Source organism: Glycine max (assembly GCF_000004515.6).
Source record: "Glycine max cultivar Williams 82 chromosome 6 unlocalized genomic scaffold, Glycine_max_v4.0 Gm06_scaffold_214, whole genome shotgun sequence".
NCBI classification, from domain to species: domain Eukaryota; kingdom Viridiplantae; phylum Streptophyta; class Magnoliopsida; order Fabales; family Fabaceae; genus Glycine; species Glycine max.
Window position 1 is genome coordinate 16,484 of NW_024464670.1, and position 14,972 is coordinate 31,455.

Consider the following 14,972-nt stretch of genomic DNA (forward strand, 5'->3'; position numbering starts at 1 on the left):
CGGATCTACGAAGCTTTCATGGCTGTCTTCCATAGCTGCCACTCGTCAAACAAAGCATCCATGGCTGTCGAGGACTGCCTTGAGGCTGCCTTGGCCAACCTTGCCACCGCTCAACGCCGCCTCGAATCCTCATTGGATGCCTTTCTCCTAAGATTGCCTCGGCGATCCGACCACCACTACCCTTCTTCCTCCCTGCAATCACCATCGTCGCTGCCCCCGCCGTTCAAGCCAACTCTGTCACCCACGCTTACCACACCCATGACCATGCCAACTCCGCCGCTGCCCCCGCCGCTCACGACAGTTTCATCCTCCTCCGCACAACCACCACCACCAACAGCACCCACGTCAGTTCCTTCCTCCTCTGCACAACCCCCACCAACAACAGCACCCACATCAGCTCCGCCTCCCTTGGATGTTTTCCACCATCCCAAACTCAAAACAGTCGCACCCATAGCTCTGTTGTCGCCTCCCCGCTTTCATTCGACCAACCGCCACATCCGACTCAGTCGTCTGTTGCCTCTATCACTCCGCATCGCCCACCGTCGTTACCTTCACTGCCCTTGCCACAAAATCCCTCATGGCAATGACACCATCTTGCTCGGTGATGATGCCGTAAAGCATCATATTCTATCCGCACTTGGTTTGGATTCTTTTCATCGTCAAGACTTGGCTTTGCTCCGTCTGTCATCGGCGACGACGTTTGCCGCCACACCCGCCACCATATCCACCACCACCACTGAAGCCATCACATCCAAAATACACCCTCACCATGTTCCACGACTCCATGTTACGACCTCACCATTCTTTGTCTTAGTGCAATGGGTGGGTCTTGCGCCAGAAGAGTCCACTTGGGAGAAGTGGGACGATTTTTGTCACTCCTATCACCTTGTGGACAAGGTGATTTTCCCAGGGTGGGATAATGATAGCACCAGCAGCAGAGAGAACAAGGAAGACATCTCACGTAAAGTTGCATGCATGGCCATTAATTAGTTAGCAAGGTTGTTAGTTAGTTGCAAGCTATTAGTTAGTTAGGCTTTTCAACTGTTAGAGAGTTAGTTGCAGGATATGTAGCAACGTAAACTCCATTGTATAAAAGGATACTGCGTGCATGAATAAGAGAGTAGAGAAAAGTCATTTACAAAGTAAAAGCTTAGTGTAGTTAGGAGGGACCTTGCCCTCGAATCAAGGATATCTCTATCTTCTTCTCTCGCTCATAACAACTAACCGAGTAATTAAGGAAAATATAGAGGAAGAGGTACATTCAACCCAAAATCACGAGTATTGACTAAGGTGAATACCAAGAACAAGAGTCTTATCATACATACACTCATGGGCAGTGAATAACATATTGACCTATAATAGAGTTGTCCCATTGATACACCAAGATAAAGTATTGTTGCCTATTAAAGGCCTTAGGACTCCTGATTTAGGAAATTTAGGTCATCTCTTACTGCTATCAATAAATACTAGCAAGTTATTATTAGGTATATATTTTATATACATTTTCACTCTCAATTTTTTTTACTAGTTTGAATGCTAAATTATCTTTTGCAAATATCATAGTTGTCAAAATCGAATTAGATCAAACTAAATGATTCAATTGATTTAACCGAAAATCAATATGGTGATCGATATAAATACTCTAAAAAACTAGACGATTTTAAAACCAACAAGGATTGGTCAAACCAATCCAAAAGTTATCAAGAACTAGTATAGAAAATAGATTTGAATGGGTATTTTATTTTCTTTAAATTTTTTTAACTTAGTATAAAATATTTTAAATAAACATACTTAATAAATATTTAAAATACTTATAATTTACTTTATCAATTGTTATTGTTATTTTTTATAAAAACATATAATTTACTCATTTACATTAGTTTACAATTTTATATTACATTAATTTGTTATTTTGTTTTTTTACTCAAAATATAAACCCGTCGATATCCACCAAAACTCAATCGTCATGAACAATTCATTTCAAACATGTTACTTAAGTCCATTTCAAATACATCAATTTGGGAAAGGTGTTTGGAGCATCCTTTTTATTAGCGTAGAAACATTTTTTCTAAAAAAAAAATATTCTGTTTTGGTACGAAGACAATGTCTCTATATAGATTTATTTTTTAATTTTTTTTTGCGGTTAGGGAAATATATATTAGAGATTTTTTATTCTGATATTAAATCACAGGGTAGCCAATGCAAGTAGGGATAGCGTATGATTTAGAGATTGAATTTCATGCACTGCACACATACTATTCAATTATAGAGGTGCATGAAACACGTGGTGTTAATTAATTAACCCTAAATATTTAAATCTTAAAAGTGATTGAGTGTTGCATCCTGCTATGTTGTTTTTCTTGTATTGAAAAACTTTATTGAGTAAACTCCAACGCATGACTGGTCCATTGATTTGAGAGTGGCATTCCTTAAACAACAGGTGCCACTATTATGATACAGATACAGAACCTATTTATCATTGTTGTGGGTCACATATTGGTAACGTTGTTGATGGCTGCACCAAAGAAAATGAATACAAAGTTTGCAATAAATAAGGACCTTGCCGACAGGCAACAAGATTGTGGATTTTATATTTTTTTTTTCAGGTGCAAGATCTATTGCAAATAATGATAATGATAAATATTAATGTAATTCATATACTTTGCATTTATTAAATGTCTAAGCTGATAAATTTAAATGTAATGCGCAATATTTTATTTATTCCTATGATACGTCTACCCACTTGGGTGTAGTAGTTTTTTCCTTATTTAAAAACTAGAGGATAAGAGACACTGCTCCCCCTCTATATTTGGAAAAATAAATAAAATAAGAGATGGTGAAATTATATTTTGAAATTGGACTTTATACAGTGGAGTGATTCTTTTATATGAAGTTAAAACATTGTAGTAATGTCGTTTATAATGTTCAGTCTAAAAAATGTGAAAATAAAAAGTATTATCACCATTATAATAATTAGGTAAGGGACAAAATAGTTTTAAAATGTGGAAATAAAGTGTTGATATCGTGTTATATTAGTTTTAGTTATAGATGATAGTTGCATTGCTTCGGTTTCTTCCGAGCTTTATATTTGCAATTTTTCTTTTTAAAAAAAAAACTACGAGATCCATGTACCATTGGGCCTCCCACGATGTTCCTCATTTTAACTTCAAGATTCGAAGGAGCCATTGCTTCTTGCACCCTATTTTTGCCTCCTGCACCCCCATAATTTTCTAAATTCCAAAATCGACCTAGTGATTGGAGGAATCAAGCAACATGGAGCAGAGCTCGTTCAAGCATACTCCCATACTCCCAAAACTTGTTCATGTTCCATGTCTTAAGAAAGTTGACCCTGACCAGAACAGAGTCTTGCCAAATTCAGTTGCCGTACTAATATTTTACATGATCCCAAGAGATGATATCTTTGATTTTCATCTAGACAGTTATATAGCTAGAGTTTACTAACAAAACCTGTTAACATTGACAATTTAATCATGCAATCTTGTGTATATATATAATTTAATCATAGGAATTTTCTTGTATTATGTTATCCTTTATATGCTATAATTATAGGACTTCCCTTATTTTCTTATACATACCTATAACCTATTGTATTTATATTTTACTATACATGCGTTATTTCTAATTAAATAATCCAAATTTGTAAGCCTTAAGAAAATTTTCTTTGAAGTTTATCTTTTTTTCTTCAAAGTCACGATAGTCAAGAATGACTATGAAGTAATTAATCATCACAAAATATGAGTTTCCCTTATGGTTGAATCTTTTGGAATCCCGAACGTGTCAGATGTGAAAGAGTTCTTAAATTTCCTGATTCAGGCACACAGTACCGAGTAGAACAAGCCTTTATTTTCTTTTATTCTTTCTTTAAAATATCATTAATTCTAAATGTCCAACGATACATACAAAAGTATAGAATGCTAAACAAAGAACGTTCCAACAATGCACAACAAACCCTTCAAAGAAATTGGTTTCCCACAGTACATGCCTCAAATTATCTTTAGCCCAACGTCCGTACTAGTTGTTCTGGTCCTTATTAATAATCCAGAACACAAATGGACCTACATCTTTCTAGTGAAAACCCAAATCACCCACTTCACATTTTTTTCTAAGTTATGCCCATTTTCATATTTCATAATCATGTAATCTAATTTAACATTAAAATTTGGGAGAAGGATAAAGTTCAACCATCTTAATCCTTTATTATATTAATGGATCAAATCTTTCTAATTCATTTAAAATATTTAGATTTATTTTCAATAAAACTAAAGTAAAAGCAATTCAAGAATATTTCTTATTCTCACAAACAAACACAACACTTCTCAAAATGTTTTATTTTCACTCATACTTTTCTTTAAGAAAACTTTCTAAGAGCATCTCCAATACAAGAAACTCATATGAGTTTCTTAATCATCTTCTAGTAGTTCCTGTATCACTTTTTGTGATCCCTATAGTGTCATGTCAATTTTATTCCAATGCAAAAAATCATAAAAAATTACAAGAAATCTAAACATTAGAGTTTCTTATATAAAAAATTATTCTTAACAATGAAAGAATTCATTTTATCATGTTATTATATTTCAATGCATAAAAATTCACAAGAAATTATTCCTTAACCTAAAAAATTATGAAAACACTTCTGATTGAAGATGCTCTAAGACAACAGTCATCTAATAATTGGCGTCAAGCATTCTGATTTTTCACTTCTAAAACCAATGCAACCTTGGTGAAAAACAATACTTGTAGAAACTACTAAAAGAAATTTGAAGCCTGGAATTTGAAAAGTGAGAGAAAATGTAGGTAAGATAATAATTATTGTGAGGGACCATGGTGGTGAAACGTTGGGCACAGACATCATGTGATGGACTGCGTCCCCAACGTCAATCCCTGCCACTGCCACATCGTGTGCAGCTGCCCTAGCACGTGAACTCAGTTTCTACCAGTTGTAGCCACCACTTTGTTCGTTTCACCTTTTAGTTTTAGTTATTATTATTATTTTATCAAACACTTCATTTAATTCTACCCTACTTTTCATTCCATGTAGCTTTTCGCTTTTATTTAAAAATTAGATTGTTAAAAAAAGTTTTTCAACATTAGTATAAAATATAATATCAGGTTACAATTTTTAAGGGAAATTTTATATATTTTTTTGTCTTATTTGGTTGAATAAAAAATAAGAGAAAAAAATGTATATTTATAAAATAATATTAAAACGCTTAACAAATAAGCATATATTATATGGTATTATTAAGAGTATTCTTTACCTGAATTATTAACTTTTTTCTTTCATTCCAAATTAGAAGGAAAGATAATTACCATTAAATTATTAGTGCGAGTGAGATTGAACTCGTATTTTTAAGTAAAATTTTGAGTTTTAAATTTTATAGATAAAAAAAAATATATTATTTCTAATAAAAATTAATTATTAATAAAATTAAGAGATATTTTACTCATAAAAAATATATATTTTAATGTATGACTCATAAAATTGATCATTTCCTTCTCTCTTATTAGAATCAAATAAGGGAGACCTTTCTTTTCTTTACTTTTTCTTCATTTCTTCTGTTTTCATTAATAGCGAGCAAGGTTTAAGTAACGACGGATTGAGAATTTTTTTAATTACGAGAGCAATAATCACATATAAAATTTAATGGGGCAATATTCATGTTACAAAATATTAGTACATTTTAAATTGTAGAAAAATTTATATACATGTACATTAAAAAAAATCTAATTGGGACAACTGTACACAAAGAAGCAAAGACCCTAAGGTAGATCAATCCGTCGGTGTAAATATTAACCATGTCATGCTTGTCACAATGTTTATCCTTAGTTTAGATGAGTATAATAAATATTCAACATTTACTTACTCAACATTTTAATAAATTTTTTGTTTAAAAGTATTACGAGTATTTCATTTTAAAGTTAAAGGGATACTTATTAGAAAAATTCATTAATATTATATTAAAAAGTTAACATGAAATTTATTTTGGGACAAATAAGTGTCATTTTTTTAATTGATCAAATAAGTAAGTGTCACTTTGGGATAATTATTAGGACAATAATTAATATCTCCAAAATTTTATTGAAAATACAATTACCAATAAAAGTGAAAAAAATTTAATTAATATTATATTAAAAATTAATATAATATTTTTTTATAAATACTACACTTATTTTAAGACCTTGAAAGTATTATATAGATAGAGTAAGTTACATTAATTATTTTGAGTTTTGTGAATTTACACAATTTTGTTATGCTTTTGTTTATTCTTATACTAACTCTTCTTAATATACTAACTCTTTAATACTTTTAAAATATTAGTACACTGGACTCTCTGCTCCCTTACAATAAAGATGGCTGCAAATGTTTAAAAAAATAGAAAAAATATATTATTTTAAAAAACTTTAAAGATGTGTTTGATTGAAGAAAAAATAAGAGAAATAAATAAAAAGTTGTGAATCTCATGTCAATATCACATTTTTTATACTTTATTTTAATTTTTAAAAAAAATATTTTTATTTTTCTTATTTTTATCCTTTAAATCAAACATATAAAAAAAATGAATAGGACAATTTTTTCTTATATTTGTAGTTTGACTGTCGCTCATTTTTATGTAATATGTAACTAAAGTTTATTTTTAATGAAAAATGACTACATAATTCCTGAAAATTGGCAGAAACTATGCACACGCCATGGTCCACACATCATACAATAATTCACAGCCTTATAAGTGCATTATCATCATCAAGTTTTTAGCTGAACGCCAGAACAGAACAGATATCAATTGATCAACCTTGTTAAGACCCTCGATTTTTGCTGTCCCTCTATACCACAGTTTAGTCAGAGATGCTGTTTTTCCTTTGTCATGTCCCTCTGTCTCATCATTTCATTGTCCCCTTCTCCTCTCTCCTACTCCTCCTATCATAGACATTGCAAAAATATTGTAACCCAACCTGAGGCCACCACCACAATCTCTGACTTGTGACAACCATTTTCTTATCCTCTTACTGCAAATTCCATCGTCATCATGCATGTTTCTATAAGACTCTCTCCTATCATAAGGGTTAAAAAATAAAACTACAAAACAAGTGATTAAAATAACTTGGTTTCTCTCTCACTCTTTCTTTCTTCAAATTGGTAATGAAAAGGTTTGAGCAACAAACAAGTGGTGCTGCAAAGTTTATGCTGTTGTTGTGATTGTGATGATGGGTTTTGAAGCCACTACTCCAATGGTGGCACCCTTTGGTAGTAATACTCAGAGACCAGACCATTGGAAGCATTTTGATGACTCGGTGAATGCAGTGTCTTTTGGGTTTGTTGCCACTGCCATCCTCATTTCTATGTTCCTTCTTCTGGCTATCTTTGAGAGGTTTCTTAGGCAAAGATCAAGTGAAGCCAACAATGTTGCAACTCCAATGGATCTTGAACACCAAATGCACTTAGGTGGAAAGTTGGAAAATCTATCATCCAAGGTGCACTTTAACACACCCTTCCTTTGATTTCCTTTACCTCTAGTGTAGTTAGTTGGTTAACTATGATGGTGAAAATGTGACTTTTTGCTTCCCCCTTTTTACTTTCCATGCATGCTGTTCTATAATGATGCAGTTATGACTTGTGAATATGATCTTTTTACCATGACTTTGAATGTGCATGGGTAATAAAGTCACCAACTTGCATACCTAACAAGTAATGATGTTGAACCTAACATATTGCTGTTGCAGACCATCATGTACTAGATTTTTCATGCTATGTTCCATGGTCAAGCTGAATAGGATTTTCAGCTTTCTAAATGGCAAATGTTATTAAAAACGTGTAAACATTTTAGCCCCGAAAATCTTGTTTGCAAGAGTTCGAAATCAGTGTTTTTTAGGTTTCAAACATCTTTTGATGACAATATATCATAAATATTAGTAGTTTATTTACCCACAACCTACTTTCTAACCATGACTATGTATGCTTATTTATGAACAAAAACCTCATGAGGGAGACACATGGTGTCTTTTGTTCTGTTCATACTAGTTAGTCTTATAGGGACTGGTATATGTTAGTAGTAGCATGCGTTTTACTTTCAAATGGCAGAGCAGAGAAGCAATTGGTTGTTGTATCATGATCAAGGTTTTAAATTGTGTTCACCGTCACGGTTTCATTGCCATCTTTGACCTTGCAAGAAATTGTGAACAAATGTGTGAAATTGCAGATAAATGTGACTGATGCAAGCGCAATTACGGTCACAAAAAAAGTCCAAAATTTTGACGACATGGCCAAAATCACGGTTGTAGACCGTTTTTTAAAAACCTTGCTAATGATTATTTAGTTTTTCTAGTAAAGGGGATTAAACTCTGTCACAGTCACACTTGATTATAGTTTTATGCTTCATTTACAAAGGACTACAGTTTCTTTTCAAGCAGTCAGTCTTGATGCACACTACACCACTACCCATCTACCAAATGTTTGCATTACAATGTTTGATGAAAATCTACACTTTCTGTTTAAAGCTTGAATTCTATTTCTGAAAAAAGTGGTTAGTTTGGTGGTGTGATGAATGATGATTGTAGCATCACATTCCTATTCTGATTAAATTGCAATGCCTTTGGCGTTGGCCACTTCTGCATGGGCCAACACTTTACTACACTTCGAAGGCAATGCTTAGGCACATGTAGAATATAATGATATCTACCACTTTAACTTCTAAGTAATGAGAATACTCCAATATTCTACTTTGCAATGTTCACTTTGTATGCAGCTGTTTTTCTTCTTAAAAGTTCTATGAAATATTATTATTTCAATTCTAGTGTAAGGTACCGATTTTAGTTTCTGTTGAAGTTAATCAGATGACCATTTATGGAAGAGGTGTCTTAGTGTTGATGCCTGGAGAGCAGATTCCTTCCTTCATTGCACTTCCTTCTCCGGCACCATGTAGCCGCCAGCCCATGTCATGGCCTATTCAAGTTCAACATAACTCATGCTTCCATGCACCTTTAGCATTAACGAGGAACTATAATCTAACAAGTAACTAGAAACATGATGGTTCATCCCTTTTGATCAGTGACAAGAATTAAGGTCATTTCATTTAGCAGTGTGAAATTAAAGCCTCTAGTGAAACTCATCACTGATGGGCATTACTAGGATCTTAAAACTAGCATAATGGCATCTCTTTTCCTTACAATTGAAACCCCTTTTTCCTCACAAGGTAGATCTGCTACTTGGAGATCATGTAAAAAATTTGTACATATGTTGCCCAATTTCATTAATGCATTGTATTTTTCGGTGAAATTGCCTTTGGAAAGCAAGAAATTTTGCGAAGTTCCACTTTTCAAGGAAGTGATTGTTAAAGTTAGATGCCTTTTGTGAGTTATCATGCAGGAGTTGCGTGGTGTTCAAGCTGCTAAGTAATTTTCTGTTTTGATCTGTCAAAGTGAGTAGAAGATCATTACATTTACATCCTCTATGGAGGCACAATGATTAACAAAACATAGTAATAGCAATTTTAACATGGATAAAAGGAGAAAGCCCATAGCTTACATCTTTCGTGTACTTTATCTATAAATTATAAATATATTCAGTGGGGTGGGAATTAAGAATCGATGATAATAATCATGTCTATTCTCTCAGCAATGAGTTTACTCATCTTAAAATCTGTGTGGGATTGAAATTCAGTTTATCTGATTTCGTTCTTAATGATAAAATATGGAAAAAGATCTACAGAAAAAAAAAATAGTACATTCAACCTTTTTTTGGTACATAATTTTTTATTAAAAATTGTGGTGAAATGTGTTGGAGATTAAGTATTAAATTTTCCTTTTAATTGTATGACCACTTTTACACTTACATAATTGCTACTACTAATTTAAAATATTTACTTCTATAATTCACTTACCTTCAGTTTTAGGCATAGGTTATAGTCTTATAGATATAAATATTTATCTTTCTATTAGCTATAATTATATATATTTTAGGTTTACTTTAGCTTATAGATATAAGCCTAAAGTGAATTATGACTATAGTTATAGGTATATTTATAGAAGATTTGATTAAACAAACAAGATACATGTATTATTTTTTCTTAAATTGTTGTTTTCACTCTGGATTTTTCAATGAAAAAAATTAACTGCAAAGTCTTTCATTTATTTATATACTGTTAAGTGACAATTGTAAGAATAATAATTATTTGATATAAATAAAAATTATTAGCAGAGGAACCTTACTAATTTTTGTTGTTATATGTATAACTTTTTAACTTGTTTCAACATTTTGATATTAAAGGTTATTTATAATTTTTAATCTAATTATTAGAAGCATTCTCCTAAGTCCTAACATATGAAGTTTCTCTCCATATAATTGCTTCACTTTGGGGTCATGTTCTACAAACACTTTCTAAGTCACTGTGCCACAAGGCATAGTTGGCTAGGTGCACGCTTTCCTACTACAGATAGAAGACAATCCACGCCAATATCAAGAAAAAAAAAAGTCCCTCTTCTTCCCCATCCCCATAAAGGAAAAGAAGATGGCAAGATGCCCTCCAATTTCGAGAACTATTTCCTTCCATAGATTAAGATAAGAGATCTTAAGCAAGAACCTATAAACAAGAATAAATAAATAAAGAAATAACCATTCTGATATAAATTGAATTGAATGATTTATTTTTTTCATTTCCCCCACCTTTTTCTTTTTGAAGAAAAAAATAGATAGAAAGACTTTGGTGGCAAAAACATATACGGAGTATTATTACAAAGATCAAGTACTATTATAAATTTCGATTTTAAATTTTAGATATACAACAATTTTGTCCCCTAAATATACAGTTGCATTGAAGATTTTTATAAAACACTTTTTATCATAACATTGATGCATAACATTTATTAGACAAAATTGTATTTTTGACCTCCTATTTTATCTCCAATTTTGAATTTAGACCCCATTAATTTAATTCACGAATTGGGTTCTCTTATTTTGTAAAATTGTATTTGATCCTCAGGCCACAATTAGACCGTTAGCAATTAATATTGACAATTAATATTGACTGTCACGTGTCACATTCTTATTGGATGATGATGTCACATATCATGTTCTGATTGGATGCCAACTTAGATGAAATGCATTGTTGTTTTCATTGACCAAGCAGAACATGACACAGGGTCGTCATCATTCAATAAGGTCACGTGGCCGTCAACATCACTGGTTAACCGTCAACGTCCAATTGTGGTCTTAAGAGACCAACATTGTACGATTTTACAAAATAGGAGAACCCAATTCGTGAATTAAATTTTTGGGGCATCAAATCTGAAACTAGAGATAAACTGAGGGACCAAAAATACAATTTTACTTATTTATTAATTTTGTTAATAGCTAATTTTTATCTGACTATTAGATTTAATGGGATCTCTTATTTTAATTTACAATATTCAATCCCAACTTGAAAAAAAAAAAAAAAAAAAACTCCAGTACAACAATTACATCACTACATATAGAGTTGCATTGAAGATTTTGACAAATCACTTTACAACTACCGCAGTCTTATGAGCAAGATTATCTGTGAAACATAGCAAATAAATTATAATATTTTTGTCAAATATATTTCCGTAATATTTAATAAATTTTTGCAGCCGACAAAATAAACACCGTGCAATTATTGAATCCAACATGTCTCTGGTATTCTTATCAAATCTGATAAAATATTCCATTAGGTGAAAAAAAAAACAAATCACAAGAAACATTTTCTGAAAAAAAAAATATACTATGAAATTCTCGGACTCATTTCATCATATGTATATTTACACAGTAATTTGTGATTAAGGAGTGACTCCCGGAAGAATACAAAAAGCAATGCCCAAAAAGCTCCACCACCGTTTTAACAAAGGCCTTAAAAAAATAAAAATAAAAAGTCAAAAGTAAAAAAGAAACTGCTATTGAAGGCAACGCCATGTGAAAATCACTTCTAGAATTTCCAAAAAAAGGCTTGAGAAACGTGCTTCTACAGAAAAATAAAGCACTCCATCGAAACATGCGGGTTCTCGAGGCACTCCTCCTGCGAAACGACGTCGTTTTTCTCCCCAACTTCCTCACTCTCACTATTCTTCTGCTTTTCCACCTCATTCGCCACCACCTTCGCCGGAGCAAACTCTTTTCGCTTGCCTCCGGCACCCACCTTACCATTCCTGGCACACGCCGGCGACCTCGACCTCCGACCAGAACCCTCGCCGGCGTCCCCCCGGAGCGAGGCGGGGCCCACATTGCGCTTCCGATTCGCCGCCGTACCGGAGTCCCTAATTTCCCTCCCTCGAATTGGCCTCGAACCGCCCTTGATTTTCTTCTCCGGCGACGGCTCCGGGCGCATCGCCGGCGATTTTAGCCTCCAGTCTCTCCCGCAGGCGAGGTTGCCGCCGGGGGCGTAGGGCCTTTTCCTGGACGGAGATCGATCCCACTTGTGAATTTTGCTGGTTGCTTCGTCTTCTTCTCTCTTATCAGCAACCGTGACAGTGGTGGTTGTAGCGGTGGCGGTGGTAGCGGTTGTGGCGGCGGAGAAGCTGTCGCTGATGCTGCATGTTTCTGAAAGCTGAGAAATAACCTCGGAGACTTCTTCTATGGGAGGAGCCTTTGGGTTTGCTTCGAAATTCGGAGGTGGGTCTTGAATTAGAGGCAAAAGGGTCTTCGTTTCTGGCTTCAAAATTGGAACTTGGTGAGGTTTGGAAATTGGGGTCTCTGAAAGGACCTCTTTCACAGATTCTTCTTCCAAGGGTGGTGGTGGTTCATGGTGGTGGTTTTTCTGAGTGGTTTTGTTGTTTTGGTTTTGGGTTTGCTTGGTGGGTGTGCTGATGCAGCAACCCATTGGGGTTTGGGGTGGGATGAGAAAGGGTTGAATTTTTAGAGTGTGTTGGTGGGGCAGTGAGGAGAAGACAATGTTGTTGGACTTTGAGGGGGGAATGGGGAATGTGGATTGTGAGGGATGACAATAGGCAAATTTACGTAAGGGGGTTCATTTTACAAAGTATTTACGGGATGGGGTCTGTTTCAAAAGAAATAACGGAGGGGGTTTGTTTTGTGGAGGAAACCGCCATTGCCACTGGCGGTATGGCTCAACCCGCCATTGCCAGAGGAGGGTGTCGCCAATGGGAACGGCGACACCAGCTGAAGCCGCCAGTCCGACGGGCGATATAGCCCACGTGGGACTCGCCCACACGGCTGGCGAGACAGCCTGCTTCACGGGCCTGCAGCTTCGGTCTCGTCCACAGGACTGGCGAGACACCTTCCAGCTTTTCAGTTTTGCTCTCCATTGTTTAGGGATGCAGCAACATTGTTTAGGGATGCAGAGTAGGATTTGACCATTGTATACGCTTTTCTTCTATAAAATAACATGAACGTAAAACTTTGGATTCACTTCTACCTTATCTTTGCTTTCTTTACCTTTGCTTTTCTCCGTTCTTAAATTTCTTAGAGTGTTCTTGGTGCTGTTGGTGCTTTGCCTTTGCTGAGTTTTTTTCTTCCATAGTTCATAATTCCTAATTGTCTGGTAAGTGATTTTTTTAAATAACATTTATATATTTATATTTTATGATTTATATATTCTGTTTGTTAATATTTTTAAAATAATAGGTTAGCTAGATAGGTATTGTAAGTTTAGGTTAATTAAGATTAATAGGTATTATAAGGTTAGGTTAGTTATTATTATTAATAAATTAATAAGTATGCTGTTATTAATTTTTATGTAGTAACGGATAGTTGAAGAGTAGGTTAGGTTAGTTAGTAAAAAAATATTATTTAGTTTGTAGTATATATTTTTAGATTTGTAGTATATATTTGAAGGTTAGTTTGTATAAAAATAAGTATGCTGTTATTAGTTTGTAGTATGCTGTTATTAGTTTGTAGTATATATTTGACCATGTAAAACATGATTGACAAATGACAATTTGAATTGCATTGTCTAATTTCATTAATGATCTATTACCAAATGATATGGTTGGCTGGTTTTTATGATGGAAATATTAGTAAAGTTAGAAAATATTTCTTTGATATTTTAGTGGTGAATGCATGGAGTTTGTATTTATCACTAATATTTTTTTAAAATTTCTTTATTTATTTTAAACACAACTATTACGAGTTTATTTGTTTAAATTTATTTATTAAAAGTGCTTATTTTAATAAAATAAATGGATCAGACAAGCACACATTGTAAAAACCATAATTTCAGATCGAGTCTAGGTTTGTATAAAAATAAGTATGTTGTTATTAGTTTGTAGTATATATTTGAAGGTTAGTTTGTAGTATATATATGATATTTTAGTAAGTCACAGTCAAACGTTCCGACACACTTAATATTAGTCTTAGAAATATTAGGCACACACGTAATATTAGATAAGGTAGAAATATTAGGTATAAATTAATATTAGCGTACATATTTGTAAATTTTAGGTAGACATATATTTTTAGTTTTTATAATATTAAGCATGTTACACGTAAATAAATAATTATGTATAGAATATATTAAAAATTGGCCAGTTTGATTTTTTTCAAATTTATTGTTATATATTTAATAATGTTTTTATAAATGTGTGTAGTTTAATTTAATTTATATTATCTACAAATAATGTATTATATTTTTTTTTGTAGTAGCAATGGCATCTTCATCATCATCTTCATCACATGTTAACATTAAGTCTGGCCCCATCGATGCTGATGTATTATGGATGCAACCTAAACATGTTTCAGAACATGTTTGGAATGGGGAAGAAGATAGGAAATTACATATCAGACGAGTTGTCCCCACGTATCAAGGGGAAGAACAAATTCCTGAGCAAATTTTTCCTTTTCTTCTACAATCTGGTTTCGCTTGGATTATCAAGATGGGGTACTTAAAAATAAATGCCTCATTAATTAGTGCTCTGATAGAAAGATGGAGGCCGGAAACACATACCTTTCACATGAGATGCGGAGATGTACTATACTCTATCGCCTCCGC

At 33.5% G+C, this 14,972-nt stretch overlaps 2 protein-coding genes across 2 annotated transcripts; one reads left to right on the forward strand and one right to left on the reverse strand.

Annotated features, from left to right (window-relative positions):
* Positions 1-6,903: 6,903 nt before the first annotated feature.
* Positions 6,904-9,176, forward strand: LOC100306720 (uncharacterized). The gene is made up of 2 exons (NM_001248506.2): positions 6,904-7,491; positions 8,851-9,176. Exons 1-2 carry the CDS (start codon positions 7,222-7,224, stop codon positions 9,034-9,036), a joined length of 456 nt encoding a protein of 151 aa, NP_001235435.1. The 5' UTR covers positions 6,904-7,221; the 3' UTR covers positions 9,037-9,176.
* A 2,575-nt stretch (positions 9,177-11,751) lies between these two features.
* On the reverse strand, positions 11,752-13,391 carry LOC102661365 (uncharacterized). The gene has a single exon (XM_014776814.3). The coding sequence runs from the start codon at positions 12,843-12,845 to the stop codon at positions 11,991-11,993; it is 855 nt and encodes a 284-aa protein (XP_014632300.1). The 5' UTR covers positions 12,846-13,391; the 3' UTR covers positions 11,752-11,990.
* Positions 13,392-14,972: the final 1,581 nt, after the last annotated feature.

Bases quoted from the DNA above. Each gene is read 5' to 3' on its own strand.
- LOC100306720 (NM_001248506.2), top strand. From the start codon at position 7,222: ATGATGGGTTTTGAAGCCACTACTCCAATGGTGGCACCCTTTGGTAGT. The intron at 7,492-8,850 runs GTGCACTTTAAC...GAAGTTAATCAG, and splicing joins TGGAAAATCTATCATCCAAG to ATGACCATTTATGGAAGAGG.
- LOC102661365 (XM_014776814.3), bottom strand. From the start codon at position 12,845: ATGGGTTGCTGCATCAGCACACCCACCAAGCAAACCCAAAACCAAAAC.